The 20,969-nt window shown below is 43.3% G+C and overlaps 1 protein-coding gene across 1 annotated transcript; it reads left to right on the forward strand.

Moving 5' to 3' along the window:
- The first annotated feature begins 5,230 nt into the window (after positions 1 to 5,230).
- LOC149972631 (protein eyes shut homolog) lies at positions 5,231 to 18,891 on the forward strand. The gene is made up of 5 exons (XM_090217982.1): positions 5,231 to 5,456; positions 6,438 to 6,637; positions 11,436 to 11,560; positions 17,731 to 17,855; positions 18,586 to 18,891. The coding sequence occupies exons 1-5, from the start codon at positions 5,355 to 5,357 to the stop codon at positions 18,889 to 18,891; spliced, it is 858 nt and encodes a 285-aa protein (XP_090074108.1). The 5' UTR covers positions 5,231 to 5,354.
- Positions 18,892 to 20,969: the final 2,078 nt, after the last annotated feature.

Below are 20,969 nucleotides of genomic sequence, written 5' to 3' on the forward strand. Positions count from 1 at the left end.
TCAATATGTTTTCAGGAGTAAATATTTGCTTAACAAGTCACATAATAAGTTGCTTGGACTTTTGAGTGACTACCTCATCTCTGTACCCTACACATACAATTATCTGTAAGGTCCCTCAGTCGAGCAGTGAATTTCAAACACAGTTTTAACCACAAAAACCAGGGAGGTTTTCCAATGCCTCACAAAGAAGGGTGGGTACCTATTGGTAGATGGGTAAATAAAAGCAGAGATTGAATATCCCTTTGAACATGGTGAAGTTATTAATTACACTTTGGATGGTGTATTAATACACCCAGTCACTACAAAGATACAGGTGTCCTTCCTAACTCAGTTGCAGGACAGGAAGGAATCCCCTCAGGGATTTCACCATGAAGTCAATGGTAACTTTTGAAAACATTTACAGCATTTAATGGCTGCGACAGGTGAAAACTGTGGGTGGAACAACAACATTGTAATTACTCCACAATACTAACCTAATAGACAGAGTGGAAAGAATGAAGCCTGTACAGATTAAAAATATTCCAAAACATGCATCCTGTTTGCAACAAGGCACTAAAGTAATACTGCAAGAAATATGGCAAAGCAATTTACATTTTGTCCTAAATACAAAGTTATGTTTGGGTCAAATCAATACAACCCATTACTGAGTACCACTCTCCATATGTTCAAGCACACTGGTGGCTGCATCATGTTATGGGTATGCTTGTAATCGTTAAGGACTGGGGAGTTGTTCAGGATAAAATATAATTGGAATGGAGCTAAGCACAGGCAAAATCCTAGAGTAAAACCTGTTTCAGTCTGCTATCCACCAAACACTGGAAGATGAATTCACTTTTCAGTAGGAAAATAATCTAAAACACAAGACCAAATCTACACTGGAGTTGCTTACCAAGAAGACACTGAATGTTCCTGAGTGGCCGAGTTACAGTTTTGACTTAAATCGGCTTGAAAATCCATGGCAAGACCTGAAAATGTGTGTCTGGCAATGATCAACAATGAATTTGACAGAGCCTGTAGAATGTTGAAAGAATAATGAGCAAATGTTGCACAATCCAGTTGTGGAAATATTTTAGAGACTTACCTAGGAAGACATTCAGCTGTAATTTCTGCCAAAGGTGCTTCTACAAATTATTGACTCAGGAGTGTGAATAGTTATTTAAATTAGATATTTCTGTATTTCATTTTCAATCCATTTGCAAACATTTCTAAAAACGTGTTTTCACTTTGTCTTTATGGAGGATTGTTTGTAGATGGCTGAGAATTACATATATTTTTTTTATCAATTTGGAATTCAGGCTGTAGCACAACAAACTGTGGAATAAATCCATGGGTGTGATTATTTTCTGAACGCACTGTATATAGTGCACTACTTTTTATTGGGCCCTGGGCAAAAGTAGTGCACTATATAGAGAATAGGGAGCCATTTGGGACTTAGTCCATGATATATTCCTATAGTCCTGAAATTGTCCAGGTCCTAGATTTGCCTAGTGAGTCATTCAGTTCCTTGATTAGCCCAGTGAGTCATTCAGTTCCTAGATTAGCCCAGTGAGTCATTCAGTTCCTAGTTTAGCCTAGTGACTCATTCAGTTCCTAGTTTAGCCTAGTGAGTCTTTCAGGTCCTAGATTAGCCTAGTGAGTCATTCAGGTCCTAGATTAGCCCAGTGAGTTATTCAGGTCCTAGATTAGCCCAGTGAGTCATTCAGTTCCTAGTTTAGCCTAGTGAGTCTTTCAGGTCCTAGATTAGCCTAGTGAGTCATTCAGGTCCTAGATTAGCCCAGTGAGTTATTCAGGTCCTAGATTAGCCCAGTGAGTCATTCAGGTCCTAGATTAGCCCAGTGAGTCATTCAGGTCCTAGATTAGCCCAGTGAGTCATTCAGGTCCTAGATTAGCCCAGTGAGTCATTCAGGTAATAGATAAACCATCTATAGAGACCATTGTTATTTACTACAGACCAGGGACCCCCTTGATAATCCATCTATAGAGACCGTTGTAATTTACTACAGACCAGGGACCCCCTTGATAATCCATCTATAGAGACCATTGTTATTTACTACAGACCAGAGACCCCCTTTGATAATCCATCTATAGAGACTGTTGTTATTTGGGTCAACATACCGTTTCTTCACCCATCATTAGTAGCATGCTGCCTCAGTGATAATATAGATGACATCAGCACAATGCTACAGTATAGATTCCCTAATCAGCAACACATTGTTGAATGGTGATCTATATTCTCCATCTCTTGCTAGAGTAAAGCAGGGCTATAAGTTTTCCTTATATACTGAACATACCTGGGTTCAAATACTACTTGAAGTCTTTAAAATACTTATAGTGTTCCGGGAGTGCCAGATGGGCAGGGTTTGGGAGCGCCGGGTGGGCAGGGTTTGGGAGCGCCGGGTGGGCAGGGTTCGGGAGTGCCGGGTGGGCGGGGTTTGGGAGTGCCAGATGGGCGGGGTTTGGGAGTGCCAGATGGGCAGGGTTTGGGAGTGCCAGATGGGCGGGGTTTGGGAGTGCCAGATGGGCAGGGTTTGGGAGTGCCAGATGGGCAGGGTTTGGGAGTGCCAGATGGGCGGGGTTTGGGAGTGCCAGATGGGCGGGGTTTGGGAGTGCCAGATGGGCAGTATTTGGGAGTGCCAGATGGGCGGGGTTTGGGAGTGCCGGGTGGGCGGGGTTTGGGAGTGCCAGATGGGCGGGGTTTGGGAGTGCCAGATGGGCGGTGTTTGGGAGTGCCAGATGGGCGGGGTTTGGGAGTGCCAGATGGGCGGGGTTTGGGAGTGCCAGATGGGCGGGGTTTGGGAGTGCCAGATGGGCGGGGTTTGGGAGTGCCAGATGGGCAGGGTTTGGGAGTGCCAGATGGGCGGGGTTTGGGAGTGCCAGATGGGCAGGGTTTGGGAGTGCCAGATGGGCAGGGTTTGGGAGTGCCAGATGGGAGGGGTTTGGGAGTGCCAGATGGGCGGGGTTTGGGAGTGCCAGATGGGCAGTATTTGGGAGTGCCAGATGGGCGGGGTTTGGGAGTGCCGGGTGGGCGGGGTTTGGGAGTGCCAGATGGGCGGGGTTTGGGAGTGCCAGATGGGCGGGGTTTGGGAGTGCCAGATGGGCAGGGTTTGGGAGTGCCAGATGGGCAGGGTTTGGGAGTGCCAGATGGGCGGGGTTTGGGAGTGCCAGATGGGCAGGGTTTGGGAGTGCCAGATGGGCGGGGTTTGGGAGTGCCAGATGGGCGGGGTTTGGGAGTGCCAGATGGGCGGGGTTTGGGAGTGCCAGATGGGCGGGGTTTGGGAGTGCCAGATGGGCAGTATTTGGGAGTGCCAGATGGGCGGGGTTTGGGAGTGCCGGGTGGGCGGGGTTTGGGAGTGCCAGATGGGCGGGGTTTGGGAGTGCCAGATGGGCGGGGTTTGGGAGTGCCAGATGGGCGGGGTTTGGGAGTGCCAGATGGGCAGGGTTTGGGAGTGCCAGATGGGCAGGGTTTGGGAGTGCCAGATGGGCGGGGTTTGGGAGTGCCAGATGGGCAGGGTTTGGGAGTGCCAGATGGGCGGGGTTTGGGAGTGCCAGATGGGCAGGGTTTGGGAGTGCCAGATGGGCGGGGTTTGGGAGAGCCAGATGGGCGGGGTTTGGGAGTGCCAGATGGGCAGGGTTTGGGAGTGCCAGATGGGCGGGGTTTGGGAGTGCCAGATGGGCAGGGTTTGGGAGTGCCAGATGGGCAGTGTTTGGGAGTGCCAGATGGGCAGGGTTTGGGAGTGCCAGATGGGCAGGGTTTGGGAGTGCCAGATGGGCGGGGTTTGGGAGTGCCAGATGGGCAGGGTTTGGGAGTGCCAGATGGGCAGTATTTGCAGTTTTGCGGTTATGATATTAGTTTCGTTGCGCCAGGCAAGCTCAATCAAATCAAATCGTATTTGTCACATGCTTTGTTAACAACAAGTGGACTAATAGTAAAATACATAAAGGTCCTTCCCAACAATACAGAGAGAAAGACAGGAGAGAAATAATAGAAAGGTAAAACACGTAATAATAAATAACAATCCTGCACAGATAATGTATATAATAATATTTCAAATAGTATTTGATCCCAGGTGTGGTACTGAATGGCTGTGTGCAGTTGTTAATGGGATTTCCACGTGACAGCAACTGTATTAGACAGTGATAATGTGTTTTCACAATTAGATTCACCCAAGTGAAGACAGGTCGTGAGGACTGTTCCTCTGACTGTCTAATCAGGTGATGGTAACAGTGTGGAGGAAGATGTATTATTGCAGGGGTGAAGACACCTATAGACCTGTGGTTATACAGTGTCTGGTGCCACCTTTACTGTGAGCTGAACAACAATATGTAACACAGGATTAGATATTGCACAGTCTGTCCATTGTATATGCTGCAACCTAATGCAACAAACATAACGTACATAATGTAATGTATGCCGTACTACACAACGCAAACATACACAACTTTATGGAAGCAGTCATCTCTCTTCACCTACACTTCTCTGTCTCTGTCTTACTGCCATTATTGAAAAACCTTGACTGTTTCTGCTACAAGTACAGTCATTGAAGCGAGAGAGTGTTCACCCTGTATTGATTCAATGTATTGAGGTGCATCTAAACTCAAATCAATTATTTAACCAGGCATTTCACCTCTTTCCATGATGGAGAACTCACAGTAAACATGTATTGTGTTGGTACATGTTCATATTCTATGTGCTGTGTGGTATAATATATATAATGTGTTTTCTATGTTAATATATGTCATTTATTCCCAGGGACGTGGTGTGAACTGAGCATAGACGAGTGTGTGTCGAACCCGTGCCAAAACGGCGGGAGCTGCGTGGATGGTCCCAATCGATACCAATGCTTATGTGCTGGAGGCTTCATGGGTTTCCATTGCGAGACCAACTTTGATGAATGCATGTCGGGCCCCTGTCTTCACGGGAGGTAAACAACGGAAGCGTTCATTACCAGTAAAACTGTTGGTGCTTCTCCTGCTGAATATAAAACGCCAGTCCAGGGAAGGAGATGTGTGTTGTTTAGAAAAATTGCAAATAAAGTGTTTTTTTTTTTTTAAGGGGAAAAAAAAGAAAATGGTTGTGGAAATGGAGGATAGAAATGGTGTGAAATGGTGTGAAATGGTGTGTAATGGTGTGTAATGTATAAGAGTGGGAAATAGGGCTTGTGTACTGTACACACTTTGTACCTACTATATGTCCATTTGACCTCAATTACCTCAGTTTACATTCCCATGATTAGCAAATAGTGATTTCAGATATTTGCCTTCTCTCAGTGTTTAGCCTTTTTAATATACTAGAGGCCTAGACCAGAGTGGGACCTGGGACTTGGCAACGCTATATAGGCCTGTTTTGTTATGTTATGTTTCTCTCTTATCTTCCCAGGTGCATTGATGGAGTGGATGTGTATTACTGTCAGTGTGAATTGGGATGGACTGGTGCCAGATGTGAAATGAACATTGATGTGAGTTGAGCTGAGTGATAGTTGGGTATCTGGTAAGACCATCCTGCATGGGACTCATCATCATTACATAACATGGTCTCATTAGAATATGTTAAAATAGTGTCATTTCGCTAAACATTGTAGTTATATTTCAGCCAAACTGACAAATTAGTTATTTGTAATTAACAATGACCTATGACTTATATTTCACTATAGTGACATAAAATAGTGTCATTTCACCATGGACTTTTTATATTTTGTAATAGTGACTGTGCATCACATCTCATTATTGTACAACATTCCAAAACATGCAAACCAGGAAGATCCAGATGATTAGTCTCTATTCTAATCAGACCAGAGCTGCTCCAGTGTACCGTCTCATCTCCTTTCCCCATCCACAAGCCACATCGATTCTCCTACAGCATAAGTCAATTGAGCTACATGATCATGTAAGCATTGTATAAATACCTGATTAAAAGGAATCGCCTCACCCTAATCCCTAATTGATTTTAATACCCAGCCCAGCTTCAGTAGGCCTCCAGAGAGAGCACTGCACTGATAGAATAGAATGCTAAGGCAGCCGGAATGTCTCTCTGAGGTTCCGCTCTGGAATGCGCAATCAGAGGCTCTTATTGTCTCGGTTTAAAGACCCCATTCTAATCTACAATTCTGCACATACTCTTTTAACTCATTATCCAACATAGTCAATTACGCATTTTAACAGTCATGTTTTCATACAGGCCTATGTATTCATATTCAAGTCATTCTCTACGATATTCTGTTTATCTCTATAGCTGTGTTAGAACCACCATGCAGTTGTGGATATTTATAGTTAGTGTTTTCGTTCAGAGTAGGAGTGCTAATCTAGGATCATGTAATATCAATATTATGATCTTAAAAGGTGCAAGTAAACTGGTCCTATATCAGCACTTCTACTCTGAGACACTATAAATACAGGCCCTAGGTCTCGTGTTTTACATGATGCTATTTCCCCATCTATAGGAGTGTTCTTCCAGTCCGTGTCTGAATGGTGGCTCCTGTGTGGACTTGATTGATAAATATGCGTGTTTCTGCCTGGATGGATACACTGGAAAGAACTGTGACATTGACATAGACGTCTGTCTCGAAACCCCCACCAATGTCACCCTGTGTTTAAATGGAGGGACTTGTCTCGATGGCCAAGGCTCCAATTTCACCTGCAGGTCAGTGAATCTATTCATCATGTAGTCATGTGTATGTATAATACAATACATATCAATATATACAAATCTGTATATAATATCTACATGTAGAAACTTGGATTCTTTTATATGTATTTTTCAAATAATCCAATATATTACAGTATTATAGCACCTCAAACATTTACCTGTTTGGATACACAGATTTTTGCTCCAAGGACTCATTTTAATCATTAATAATAAAGACATACTGTATATATATACATGTGTATAACAAGTTACAAAGCCTGATACCTGTTGGCTGTAAGTGAAGTAATACAACATTATCCAGTGTTATGATCTGCATGTTTTGACACAGTCTCTTTTTTATTTTATTTTTATTTTACCTTTATTTAACCAGGCAAGTCAGTTAAGAACAAATTCTTATTTTCAATGACGGCCTGGGAACAGTGGGTTAACTGCCTGTTCAGGGGCAGAACGACAGATTTGTACCTTGTCAGCTCGGGGGTTTGAACTCGCAACCTTCCAGTTACTAGTCCAACGCTCTAACCACTAGGCTACCCTGCCGCCCCTGTATTATGAGTTGAATTAAACCACCGCCTCCCATCAGACTGAAGTCACGCTGCCCCCTCATCTCTCAGATTGACATGCATCTGATTGGTTTAATGTCAGGTTGCCACAGCAACAGAACCGTGTCATGTCATTTCCTATTAACACGCTCTCCCTCCCCTGTGTGATGTATGAAGTCTAGCTCAATCAGTGGAGTCTGGTCTCACTTTAAATCAGAGGACTGTTCATAGTAATGACTGGACTGGAATGAATGAAACTAAACACATCAAACACAATGGTTTCCATGTGTTTGTTACCGTTCCATTGATTCCAGTCCAGCCATTACAATGAGCCGTCCTCCCTCCCTTCACATTGTGAATATAGCCAGACACTGCACTGCAGTAATAGGGTGTAGATTTGCCACAGCGTGGGTCCCCTCGACGTCTTGCTGTTAATTACATTGTCTTAGCTGTAGCACATATGCTCAGGTTCAGGGCCGTAAGTCACTGTGGTCTAGTGTAAAGACAGAGGGTCGCATCCCAAACAGTACCCTAGTCCCTACATCTTCTGACCAGAGCCCTATGAGTCCACTGTAAAAGGGAACAGACATTTGGGACGCAGACAGAGAAGGGCTGCCTGCCTGCTGCAGTAATGTTTAGTCTGTTATCAACAGTTGGAGGACAGTTGGGTGTCATGCTGCAGCATCTGGCTCTGTATACTCAATTATAATTCAATGTTTATTTTTTGTGAAATGAATGCTGAAGTTGTGTGCATATGCTTTACTTTCCGTATGCTAGGTTTTCTTTTTGGTTTTACAAATGCTGCATTTTTATGGGTATGCAGTATATGCCATATGTTGAAGTGATTTAGAAAAGAAGGCGTGTTCTGTTGTCTCCATTTCCTTGGTGACGAGTCACATGTCAATCTAATGTGTCTTTAACACGAAATGACACAATGTATTGTAATCATAAACTGTACGTGAGGGAATATAACACTCTTTCTCATTAGGATAATGGATACAAGCATGGATGTTATAGGTTGCAACCAGCGACAGACTGCATGCAGTTCAGTCCATTTGGTATATAGAGATCCATCCAATATTATGCGTGGTGTCAGGATTGCAACAGATTGGATGGTTGAATGTGATGTCTGGATTTGATGGCAATTCGACCAGCCTCGGGGACAAGCAGCATGGAGACAGTTTAAATCGCAGTTCCATTTCCTAGCTAGGTAATGGTGGGATGTTGGTTCTGTTCCAAACGGCACCCTATTCCCTTTATAGTGCCCTTTATTTGACCAAAACCCTAGGGGGTTCTGGTCGAAAGTAGTGCACTGTTTACAGGTAGGTGATAGGGTTCCATTTGGGACGCAGGTAGTGTCTCCTTGAAGTAAGACGTCCGTTCTCAATCTGCTGGTGTCTCCAGAGATTTGAGGAGTCCTATGCGAATGCATTTCAGCCACATTATTATAATACCCATGGACATGAATAGGACTTGGATGGTGAGAATGCATTCTAGAGATTGTTACTTTATGTTGTGTGTAGTAAAAAGTGCTTTTCCCCCCCAAGCTATCACTGTCAATACTGCAGAGTAGTCTAGACCGGTTTTATGCTACTTATGTGCCACTGCTATACTTAATATGGTAACACTTTACTTGACACCCAGCGTCATAACTATGTCATAATATGCCATAACAGCTGACACAACGTGTCATAATATAATATGGTCATAACACTGTCATGACACATATATTTAGACCTGTTATGACATATAATTGAGTTATTTTATGGCTGGTTATGACACCTACATAAGAGTGTTAAAACCCACAAAGCAAAACATTCCACTACACCATAGCCTACGTGTCAACAGGATGTTTACGTTATATATTTTATTTTTAATGGACCATATTTAAAGTATCATTGTAATTGTGCAAACATTGATGTCGGCCATGCACCTACCCCAGTTCTCTGTTTCTGGTGACTGGGATGAATGCAGGAGCAGATTTCAGGAGCGGGACAAGACACCCTCTTTTAGACTGATGACTGACATAAGGGCATGTACGTGACAGGCCTATCTGGATTATATGATTATGATGGTCATAATGCTTCTTGACAGTGTCATAAAGTCTGTTTTCTTAGTCCAAGTAAAGTGACACAGGATGTTCATAATGCTACATGACAGTGTCATAAAGTCTGTTTTCTTAGTCCAAGTAAAGTGACACAGGATGTTCATAATGCTACATGACAGTGTCATAAAGTCTGTTTTCTTAGTCCAAGTAAAGTGACACAGGATGTTCATAATGCTACATGACAGTGTCATAAAGTCTGTTTTCTTAGTCCAAGTAAAGTGACACAGGATGTTCATAATGCTACATGACAGTGTCATAAAGTCTGTTTTCTTAGTCCAAGTAAAGTGACACAGGATGTTCATAATGCTACATGACAGGGAAATAAAGTGTATTTTCTACAAATGATTTAAAATATGATGCAGCATCTGGCTCTGTATACTTCTTGTTTTTAGCTGATAGGAGTGGAAGCCGGTGTGTTCGTCTGCTGCAAAAGCCCATCAGTGACAAAGACTGAGGAGCTGTGCATTCCGAGATGTCTTTCTGCACACCACTGTTGTACTGTGCCTTTATTTGCCTGCATGTGGCCTGCCTATTAGCTTGCACCATTCTTGCTATTCTCCTTTGACCTCTCATCAACAAGCTGTTTTTTTTCGCCCACAGGCCTGCCGCTGACTGGAAGGTTTTTGTTTGTCGCACCATTCTCAGTAAACCCTAGACACTGTCGTGCATGAAAAGCCCAGGAGGCCGGCCGTTTCTGAGATACTGGAACTGGTATGCCTGGAACTGGTATGCCTGGCACTTGTATGCCTGGAATTGGTATGCCTGGAACTGGTATGCCTGGAACTGGTATGCCTGGAATCGACGATCATACCAAGCTCAAAGTCGCTTTGGTCACTCATTTTGCCCATGCCCACGATCACTCGAACAGAAACTGGATGTCTCGATGCCTGCTTTGCACACTCTTGGCATTTTCTCAACCAGCTTCACCTGGAATGCTTTTCCAACAGTCTTAAAGGAGTTCCCACATATGCTGAGCACTTGTTATCTGCTTTTCCTTCACTCTGCGGTCCAACTCATCATCTGATGCAGCACTCCATCATTCTCTTTCTTGGTCCAATAGCCCTGTATGTTATATGTGTTATATGAGAGCATCCTGACCGGTTGCATCACCGCCTGGTATGGCAACTGCTCAGCATCTGACCATAAGCTTCCTGCCATCCAAGACCTATATAATTGGCGGTGTCAGAGGAAAGCCCATAAAATTGTCAGAGACTCCAGTCACCCAAGTTATAGACTGTTTTCTCTGCTACCGCACGGCAAGCGGTACCGGAGCGCCAAGTCTAGGACCAAAAGGCTCCTCAACAGCTTCTAACCCCAAGCCATAAGACTGTTGAAGAATTCATAAAATCGCCACTGGACAATTTACATTGACCCCCCCTCCCTTTTGTACACTGCTGCTACTCACTGTTTGTTTGCTATCTATGCATAGTCACTTCGCCCCCACCTACATGTACAGATGACCTCAACTAACCTGTACTCACGCACACTGACTCAGTACCGGTGCCCCCTGTATATAGCCTTCACACTGACTCAGTACCGGTGCCCCCTGTATATAGCCTTCACACTGACTCAGTACCGGTGCCCCCTGTATATAGCCTTCACACTGACTCAGTACTGGTACCCTCTGTATATAGCCTCCACACTGACTCAGTACCGGTACCCCCTGTATATAGCCTTCACACTGACTCAGTACCGGTGCCCTCTGTATATAGCCTTCACACTGACTCAGTACCGGTGCCCTCTGTATATAGCCTTCACACTGACTCAGTACCGGTGCCCCCTGTATATAGCCTCCACACTGACTCAGTACCGGTGCCCCCTGTATATAGCCTCCACACTGACTCAGTACCGGTGCCCTCTGTATATAGCCTTCACACTGACTCAGTACCGGTGCCCTCTGTATATAGCCTTCACACTGACTCAGTACCGGTGCCCCCTGTATATAGCCTCATTATTGTTATTTTTATTGTGTTACTTTTTATTATTATTTTTTATTTTAGTCCAGTTGGTAAATATTTTCTTCTTATTGATCTGGTTAAGGGCTTGTAAGTAAGCATTGTATTCGGCGCATGTGACAAGTAAAGTTTGATTTGATTTGATATGATATGTTAAATGACATCTATGCAATATCCTTGTCTTCTCCCAGTTGTCCAGCAGGTTTCATAGGGGACTTCTGTGAGATGGACGTTAATGAATGCTGTTCAGATCCATGTCTCCACGGGGCTATCTGCCGAGACCTGCTTAACGGATACCTCTGTCACTGCAGGGCAGGTGAGTACATTAACTAAGATTGGTAACAGTTATAATGCATGACAAGGCGGTTATAATGAAGCAATAAGGCCAAAGGAGGTGTGGTATATGGCCACTCCACCACGGCTAAGGGCTGTTCTTAAGTGCGACGCAACGTGGAGTGCCTGGATACAGCCCTTAGCCGCGGTACAGTATATTGGCCATATACTGTACTGTACCACAAACCCCCCATGTGCCTTGTTGCTATTATAAACTGGTTACCAATATAACAAAGTATGTTTGCTTCATACTCATGGCAGATTTTCTGATATACCACAGCATTCAGCCAATCAGCATTCAGAGCTCTAACTACCCAGTTTATAATGCATTCTATGACCTGGTTCATGGCTACCTCTGCCACTTCAGGGCAGGTAAGTCACTGGACAACAACTAAGATTGGGGGTGCAACTCAATAGTAGGAAGGTGCTCCTAATGTTTTGTACACTCAGTGTATATATTAATGTTATATGAAATATATACCTGGTTAACGCTGACGCTCTAAATGCAGAGTAGGTAAGTTACTGGAATGTAGATTGGTTACAATAAGTCACTGGACATGGACTCAGATCGGCTTTATCGCTATTCTAGCAGGCCTATGTGTTGCAGAATACTGATGTTGTACAATGATGATTGACATTATCAATAATTTTTTTATGATTCAAAGCAAATCAATCTATTTTTCATCTCACAGTAAAATCAGATAACAGGCCTAGATCTCTTGCAAAACACGTTGCAATAGATTATAAATCATTTTCTTACCACTTTAATTATTTATGGTGAAAAGCTAGCACAGCATCTCTTCAGGTGTGGGTGGATCAATACTTGTATTTTGCTTACAGCTAAAGCATTAATTTGACACTTTAGTAATTTAGCAGACAGATCTGTGTCTGCCCTATGTGCTCTCACTACTGGTGTCCACCAGGGCTCAGATCACCGCCGCTTGACAGTACCCCTGCTTACAGTGTAGTGGGCAGTAATACAGTTGAAGTCAGAAGTTTACATACACCATAGCCAAATATATTCAAACTACATTTTTCACAATTTCTGACATTTAATCTTAGTAAAAATGCCCTGTCTTAGGTCAGTTAGGATCACCACTTTATTTTAAGAATGTGAAATGTCAGAATAGTAGAAGAGATAATTATTTATTTTAGCTTTTATTTCTTTCATCACATTCCCATTGGGTCAGAAGTTTACATACATTCAATTAGTATTTGGCAGCATTAGCCTTCCACAAGCTTCCTACAATAAGTTGGGTGAATTTTGGCCCATTCCTCCTGACAGAGCTGGTGTAACTGAGTCAGGTTTGTAGGCCTTCTTGCTCGTACACACTTTTTCAGTTCTGCCCACAAATTTTCTATAGGATTGAGGTCAGGGCTTTGTGATGGCCACTCCAATACCTTGACTTTGTTGTCCTTAAGCCGTTTTTCCACAACTTTGGAAGTTTGCTTGGGTCATTGTCCATTTGGAAGACCCATTTGCAAACAAGCTTTAACTTCCTGACTGATGTCTTGAGATGTTGCTTCAATATATCCACATCATTTTACCTCCTCATGATGCCATCTATTTTGTGAAGTCCACCAGTCCCTCCTGCAGTAAAGCACCCCCACAACATGATGCTGCCACCCCTGTGCTTCACGGTTGGGATGGTGTTCTTCGGGCTTGCAAGCCTCCCCCTTTTTCCTCAAAACATAACGATGGTCATTAGAGCCAAACAGTTCTATTTTTGTTTCATCAGACCAGAGGACATTTCTCAAAAGAAATACGATCTTTGTCCCCATGTGCAGTTGCAAACCGTAGTCTGGCTTTTTTATGGCGGTTTTGGAGCAGTGGCTTCTTCCTTGCTGAGCGGCCTTTCAGGTTGTGTCGATATAGGACTCGTTTTCCTGTGGATATAGATACTTTTGTACCCGTTTCCTCCAGCATCTTCACAAGGTCCTTTGCTGTTGTTCTGGGATTGATTTGCACTTTTCGCACCTAAGTATGTTCATCTCTAGGAGACAGAACGCGTCTCCTTCCTGAGTGGTATGACGGCTGCGTGGTATCATGGTGGTTATACTTGCGTACTATTGTTTGTACAGATGAACGCAGTACCTTTAGGCGTTTGGAAATTGCTCCCAAGGATGAACCAGACTTGTGGAGGTCTACATTTTTTTCTGAGGTCTTGGCTGATTTCTTTTGATTTTCTCATAATGTCAAGCAAAGAGGCACTGAGTTTGAAGGTAGACCTTGAAATACATCCAGAGGTACACCTCCAATTGACTCAAATGATGTCAATCAGCCTATCAGAAGCTTCTAAAGCCATGATGTCATTTTCTGGAATTTTCCAAGCTGTTTAAAGCTACAGATAACTTAGTGTATGTAAACTTCTGACCCACTGAATTGTAATACAGTGAAATTTAAGTGAAATAATCTGTCTGTAAACAATTGTTGGAAAAATTACATGTGTCATGGACAAAGTAGATGTCCTAACTGACTTGCCAAAACTATAGTTTGTAAACATGAAATGTGTGGAGTGGTTGAAAAAACAAGTTTTAATGACTCCAACCTATGTGTATGTCAACTTCCGACTTCAACTGTATGTGTATATACAGTGCATGTGATATTATAAATACCTCATGTGATTTGTAATAAGTCTAAACAATTAGCCTGTTCAAATGTTTATCTGACTCCAAAAGATAAATATACACGTCAGCATTAGGCAATGAGTTGATGTAGATGAGCAAGAATTGGTCTGAGAATGTTCGATATCAAAGGTATATATTTAATTAACATTGTTCAATGTATGGATTCACATACAAGGCATTACAATTCAGTTACAAGCATTAACAAGCATTATAAAGCATTATTCCAAGCCTATAGACACTAAGGTTAACGTACAGGATAAGGCATGAACAACGCGATGCTTATTAGATCAGAGGCCTAGAAGCCTAAGAAATGAGAATTGATCATGCAACCTTCCTCCATGGACTGGATACAGGATAAGAGACAGAAATAACAAATGCATTTAATTCCATTTATAACATATGAAGGTGCAACCTTTCAACCCAAAACCAACCACTTTTGACCAATCAAACGATACTAACGATACTTGTTGGTCAGGTTTACAGTGCTCCCCATGTCGGTGTCCTTTTGGCTTAGGAGTCTGTTCCCTCACCCCTTTCTCTGGAAGGGGTCTTCTGAGGACAGACAGCTCTGTAGCTCAGAGCTCACAGCATAGGAATGAAACCTTTTAGATACCACAATTCGATGGGAGATGGAGGCTAGGTGGTTCGACTTGAATTCACCCACTTAGACACAGCTACTCATCCGTAGCTTGGGAAGAAAAATATTTCTTTGTCTTCAAACTTGTTTGGGGTTCGTTGACCTTCTAGACCTTGGCTGCAGCTTGGGTCACGTAGTCTTCCTGTAAATTATATACTCACAGGTTTTATACCCTTGGGTCAGAAATGGGCGTAACTGCCTTTAGGGCAATTCTCTGGGCGTACCAAGTTAATGAGGCATGGTCTAGATTTTATTCAAATCCAATTTTAGACAATTAACTTAACATTTCATCTTCCCCAAAACATTCTCTTTGATTTGGATATTTTCCGTACAATGTATAAACATCAAACATATACTAGGAAAACTCTTCACATTACAATGTTTTCGTAATAACGTAATCTATTAACCTTTAATAACAAAACAAAAATTATATACATTATCATATTCCATCTATCGTCATGACCACCATTGTGACTGACGGAAAGCATTGTTCCAAAGTCCCTTTATTTCATGTTTAATGTTCTGAGGCTGGTTCTCCACAGTAACAGGACAAAGGAATGTGTCTGTGGCCTGAGATTTACCAGGGGCGTGAGGGGTCATAAAAAAAAACACATCTTCAGACCCCTAGATCTCTCCTCCTCTGTTGGGGTTGAGAGATAATCTGTAGGGTTGTGGTCTCCTGTAACCTGGTCAGGACAGTCATGATAGTATTATTCTATAGCATTCGATAGTCAGTCCTCTGAATACTGTAACAGGGAGGAATATTTTGGCCCCTCAAAGGGGGAAGGGTTGACTAGTCATTTGGCATTGTCCTCTGTCTTCCAACTCCAGGTGTCAGAGAGCACATAAATTAGGGCCGAGCCTACAACAGCTGCCTCTGAAAAAACACAGAAGTACTAGTAATAATTGCGTACCAGAGGTGAAAGACACACCTCCCAGCACTGATTGCTGATTGCCTGGCAAAGGTGAAGAAAACGTCCATTACAATACACCACTCCCACAAATTAGCAAGACTGTTACACAAATAGGCCTGAAACTAATCCACAAGTCCACAATGACAGTCACAAGTACAGAGCAGTCAGACAGTTCAAACATCAATGATTAAGTAGACGAATATGTAAAACAGAACACGCAAATGCAATTGCCCTACATGACAATACCAGCATCTACTTATTGGATAAAAAAAAATACTTGCTGCTCTTGTAATAGCTGATGTCCTTCTAAACACCTAGCCTATAGCCTCATCAAAACACCAAGCCTATAGCCTCATCAAAACACCTAACCTATAGCCTCATCAAAACACCTAGCCTATAGCCTCATCAAAACACCTAGCCTATAGCCTCTTCTAAACACCTAGCCTATAGCCTCTTCTAAACACCTAGCCTATAGCCTCTTCTAAACACCTAGCCTATAGCCTCTTCTAAACACCTAGCCTATAGCCTCTTCTAAACACCTAGCCTATAGCCTCATCCAAACACCTAGTCTATAGCCTCATCAAAACACCTAGTCTATAGCCTCATCAAAACACCTAGCCTATAGCCTCATCAAAACACCTAGCCTATAGCCTCATCCAAACACCTAGCCTATAGCCTCATCAAACCCCCTAACCTATAGCCTCATCAAAACACCTAACCTATAGCCTCATCAAAACACCTAGTCTATAGCCTCATCCAAACACCTAACCTATAGCCTCTTCTAAACACCTAGCCTATAGCCTCATCCAAACACCTAACCTATAGCCTCTTCTAAACACCTAGCCTATAGCCTCATCCAAACACCTAACCTATAGCCTCTTCTAAACACCTAGCCTATAGCCTCATCCAAACACCTAGCCTATAGCCTCATCAAAACACCTAGCCTATAGCCTCATCCAAACACCTAACCTATAGCCTCATCAAAACACCTAGCCTATAGCCTCATCAAAACACCTAACCTATAGCCTCATCAAAACACCTAGTCTATAGCCTCATCAAAACACCTAGCCTATAGCCTCATCCAAACACCTAGCCTATAGCCTCATCAAAACACCTAACCTTTAGCCTCATCAAAACACCTAGTCTATAGCCTCATCAAAACACCTAGCCTATAGCCTCATCAAAACACCTAGCCTATAGCCTCATCAAAACACCTAACCTATAGCCTCATTAAAACACCTAGTCTATAGCCTCATCAAAACACCTTGCCTATAGCGTCATTAAAGCACCTAGCCTAAAGCCTCAATAATACACCTAGCCTATAGCCTCATCAAAACACCAAGCCTATAGCCTCATCAAAACACCAAGCCTATAGCCTCATCAAAACACCTAGCCTATAGCCTCAACAAAACACCTATAGCCTCATCAACACACCTATAGCCTCATCAACACACCTAGCCTATAGCCTCATCAAACCACCTAGTCTATAGCCTCATCAAAACACCTAGCCTATAGCCTCATCAAACCACCTAGTCTATAGCCTCATCAAAACACCTTGCCTATAGTGTCATTAAAGCACCTAGCCTAAAGCCTCAATAATACACCTAGCCTATAGCCTCATCAAAACACCAAGCCTATATAGCCTCATCAAAACACCTAGTCTATAGCCTCATCAAAACACCTAGCCTATAGCGTCATTAAAACACCTAGTCTATAGCCTCATCCAAACACCTAGCCTATAGCCTCATCAAAATCTCCGTCTCTCCATGAAACTTTGTGTGTGTGTGTGTGTGTGTGTGTGTGTGCTCCCCAAAAAAAGAAGCCAAGCAGCAAATCGAAGGAATCTGATTGATATTCTCTTAAGAGGGTGGTGGATGTGAGTGAAGCTAGGGCTCACCGCACTGCAAGTACACACACACATCCCACCTCCCTCCACACTGCGGTGCTCAGTCTGTGGGCTTTGTTCCTTGGCAGGTTGGACAGGCCTTCACTGTGAGTTGGACATTAATGAGTGCCTTCCGCAGCCCTGCAACCAAGGGATGTGCATCCAGAACGAGCCTGGCTACGGCTACACCTGTTTCTGTCGTCCTGGATTTGTGGTGAGGCTTACCCAGCACACTCTTCCCTTATTTCATCCTTCCCTCTATCCTCCTTCATCCCTGTTGCCTCCCCCTCTTTCTCTATCTCTGTGTGAATCTCTCTCTCGCCCTTCTTTCCTTTGCTCTTCTCCACATCTGAAATGTTAGCATTTCTTTCAATATGTTCTTCATCTTCTTTCTTCTCCCAGAATGTGATGGTATTATATTTACCATCCTAGTCATGGCAGGATAAGGCAGTTCCATCTGGCACCCTATTCCCTATACAGTACACTACCTTTGACCCGAGCCCTATGAGCCCTAGTCAACAGAAGTGCACTACGCAGGGTGTCAATTGACAATAGGGTGCCATTTGGGCCATGTTCAGAGAGAGGTTATTTAGTTCAGTCTCCACCACTGTAGATGTCATCCGCAGGCATTTGTGATCATCTCTCCTGCTGCTACACATCATTTACACCCTTATTAAGGTGGCCTGAATCCTGTCTTCCTTACCAAGCCCTTGTGTGTCTCAAATTGAACCCTATTCCCTGTGTAGTGCCCTACTTTTGTCCATGACCTCACATCATAGATGGAATTATGCTAATGGCTAATAAAATAAACAAATATTTATGTTAGATTAGATTATATAGCTATGGTATAATGTCTATATATTTTACTATTTCTATGGTCAACTAATGTTTATCTATATTTCTGTTTCTATAGTCTAACGTCTATCTCTGTTTTACATGTACAGGGGAGGAACTGTGAGCACAATTACGATGACTGCCTGCTCCAGCCGTGTCCGGGAGGATCCTCCTGTGTTGATGGTATCAACGAGGTCAGCTGTCAGCCAGTCGAGGGAGACATGTCCTCTGTGCCCTGGGAGCCTTCTATGACACAAACCCCTCGGGGATCCCTGCTCACCACGTCACCAATGTCACCAGTGTCACCGTACAGTGAACAACCAACAGGTATGGAGGTCAATCGTAAAGACCACAGTCATATAACAGTTGGGTCAGTACTTTGTGGTCAGGTCAACCGTAAGATCAGCCGTTGTTAGATCACACAACCATAACCTGGTTATTTTATAACACCAATGACATAACACCAGTGTCGCCGTAAAGTGTGAATCCAGTGGAGGCTGAACAACCAACATGTATATATATCAATCTTTGAACTTCTGTTATAGTTGGTTCAGCACAGCCTGTATGTGATCGTATGTGCTGTTATAGGGATATGATATAAGGACATATGTTTCCATGCTCACCACACCACTGTCACCAGCGTACTGCAAAGGTAATATTTTGTGTTGATAGTGTTACGGAAGCAACTAGATGGCCTATTGTTAACACTGTACTCGGCTAAGTCTAGGGCTTCATAATGGTTCTGTAACCTGATTGGATGTGTGCAGTAATGTGACAAGTAAGCGTATGCAACCAGGTGTTAAATGTGTGTAACCAGGGGACAGCAACCTTACCCTGGTCCAGGGTCAACTCTGTTATGGTATGTATGTAACCAGGGGACAGCAACCTGGTCCAGGGTCAACTCTGTTATGGTATGTATGTAACCAGGGGACAGCAACCTTACCCTGGCTCAGGGTCAACTCTGTTATGGTATGTATGTATCCAGGGGACAACAACCTTACCCTGGTCCAGGGTCAACTCTGTTATGGTATGTATGTAACCAGGGGACAGCAACCTTACCCTGGTCCAGGGTCAACTCTATTATGGTATGTATGTATCCAGGGGACAGCAACCTGGTCCAGGGTCAACTCTGTTATGGTATGTATGTATCCAGGGGACAACAACCTTACCCTGGTCCAGGGTCAACTCTGTTATGGTATGTATGTAACCAGGGGACAGCAACCTGGTCCAGGGTCAACTCTGTTATGGTATGTATGTAACCAGGGGGCAGCAACCTGGTCCAGGGTCAACTCTGTTATGACCTCTTGATCGGCCATTCCAAGCAGATTTGTTTATTTGTTCTAAAGATGACCAAAATAAACACGTACACAAAAGGAAACAAGAGGCATGCCTGAACTAAAGATTCACATCTCAACCTCGTGGCCTCATGGTCACCAAATAAACCAGCAGCTTCACCTCTTGCCAGCTGGTACACTGACTGACCCGTCACCTGATGACGTGCTTATCAAGGCCTCCTGGCACCAACCAGCCCTTGACTTGGTTGGTGCTGCCACCTGGGGGATGGAGTGTGGAAGTGTATCCTGGTAGAGTGTGTTGCTAACACTAAACGACCTCTCCATGTCTTATTAACAGTAGGTCAACCATAAGATCGCAGTCATATAAATACCAGTTGGGTCAAAATGGGTTATTTTATTACGCCAATGTCAAAACACCACTTTTATAATGTCGTAACACCAGTGTCATAATGTCATAACACCAGTGTCATGAGGTTATACCACCAGTATCATAATGTCGTAACACCAATGTCATAATGTCATAACACCAGTGTCATAATGTCATAACACCAGTGTCATAATGTCACAACACCAGTGTCATAATGTCGTAACACCAATGCCATAATGTCATAACACCAGTGTCAAAATGTCGTAACACCAGTTTTATAATGTCGTAACACCAGTCTCAGAAGGTCATAACACCAGTGTCATAATGTCGTAACACCAATGCCATAATGTCATAACACCAGTTTTATAATGTCTTAACACCAGTGTCATAATGTCGTAACACCAGTGTCATAATGTCATAACACCAGTGTTGTAACACCAGTCTCAGAAGGTCATAACACCAGTGTCATAATACCATAACTCCAGTGTCATAATGTCATAACACCAGTGTTGTAACACCAGTCTCAGAAGGCCATAACACCAGTCTCAGAAGGTCATAACACCAGTGTCATAATACCATAACTCCAGTGTCATAATGTCATAACACCAGTGTTGTAACACCAGTCTCAGAAGGCCATAACACCAGTCTCAGAAGGTCATAACACCAGTGTCATAATACCATAACTCCAGTGTCATAATACCATAACACCAGTGTCATAATGTGCTAACACCATAATGTGCTAACACCATAATGTGCTAACACCATAATGTGCTAACACCATAATGTGCTAACACCATAATGTGCTAACACCATAATGTGCTAACACCATAAT

Source organism: Oncorhynchus mykiss, chromosome 23 (genome assembly GCF_057628025.1).
Source record: "Oncorhynchus mykiss isolate SJ-2025 chromosome 23, ASM5762802v1, whole genome shotgun sequence".
NCBI classification, from domain to species: Eukaryota; Metazoa; Chordata; class Actinopteri; order Salmoniformes; family Salmonidae; genus Oncorhynchus; species Oncorhynchus mykiss.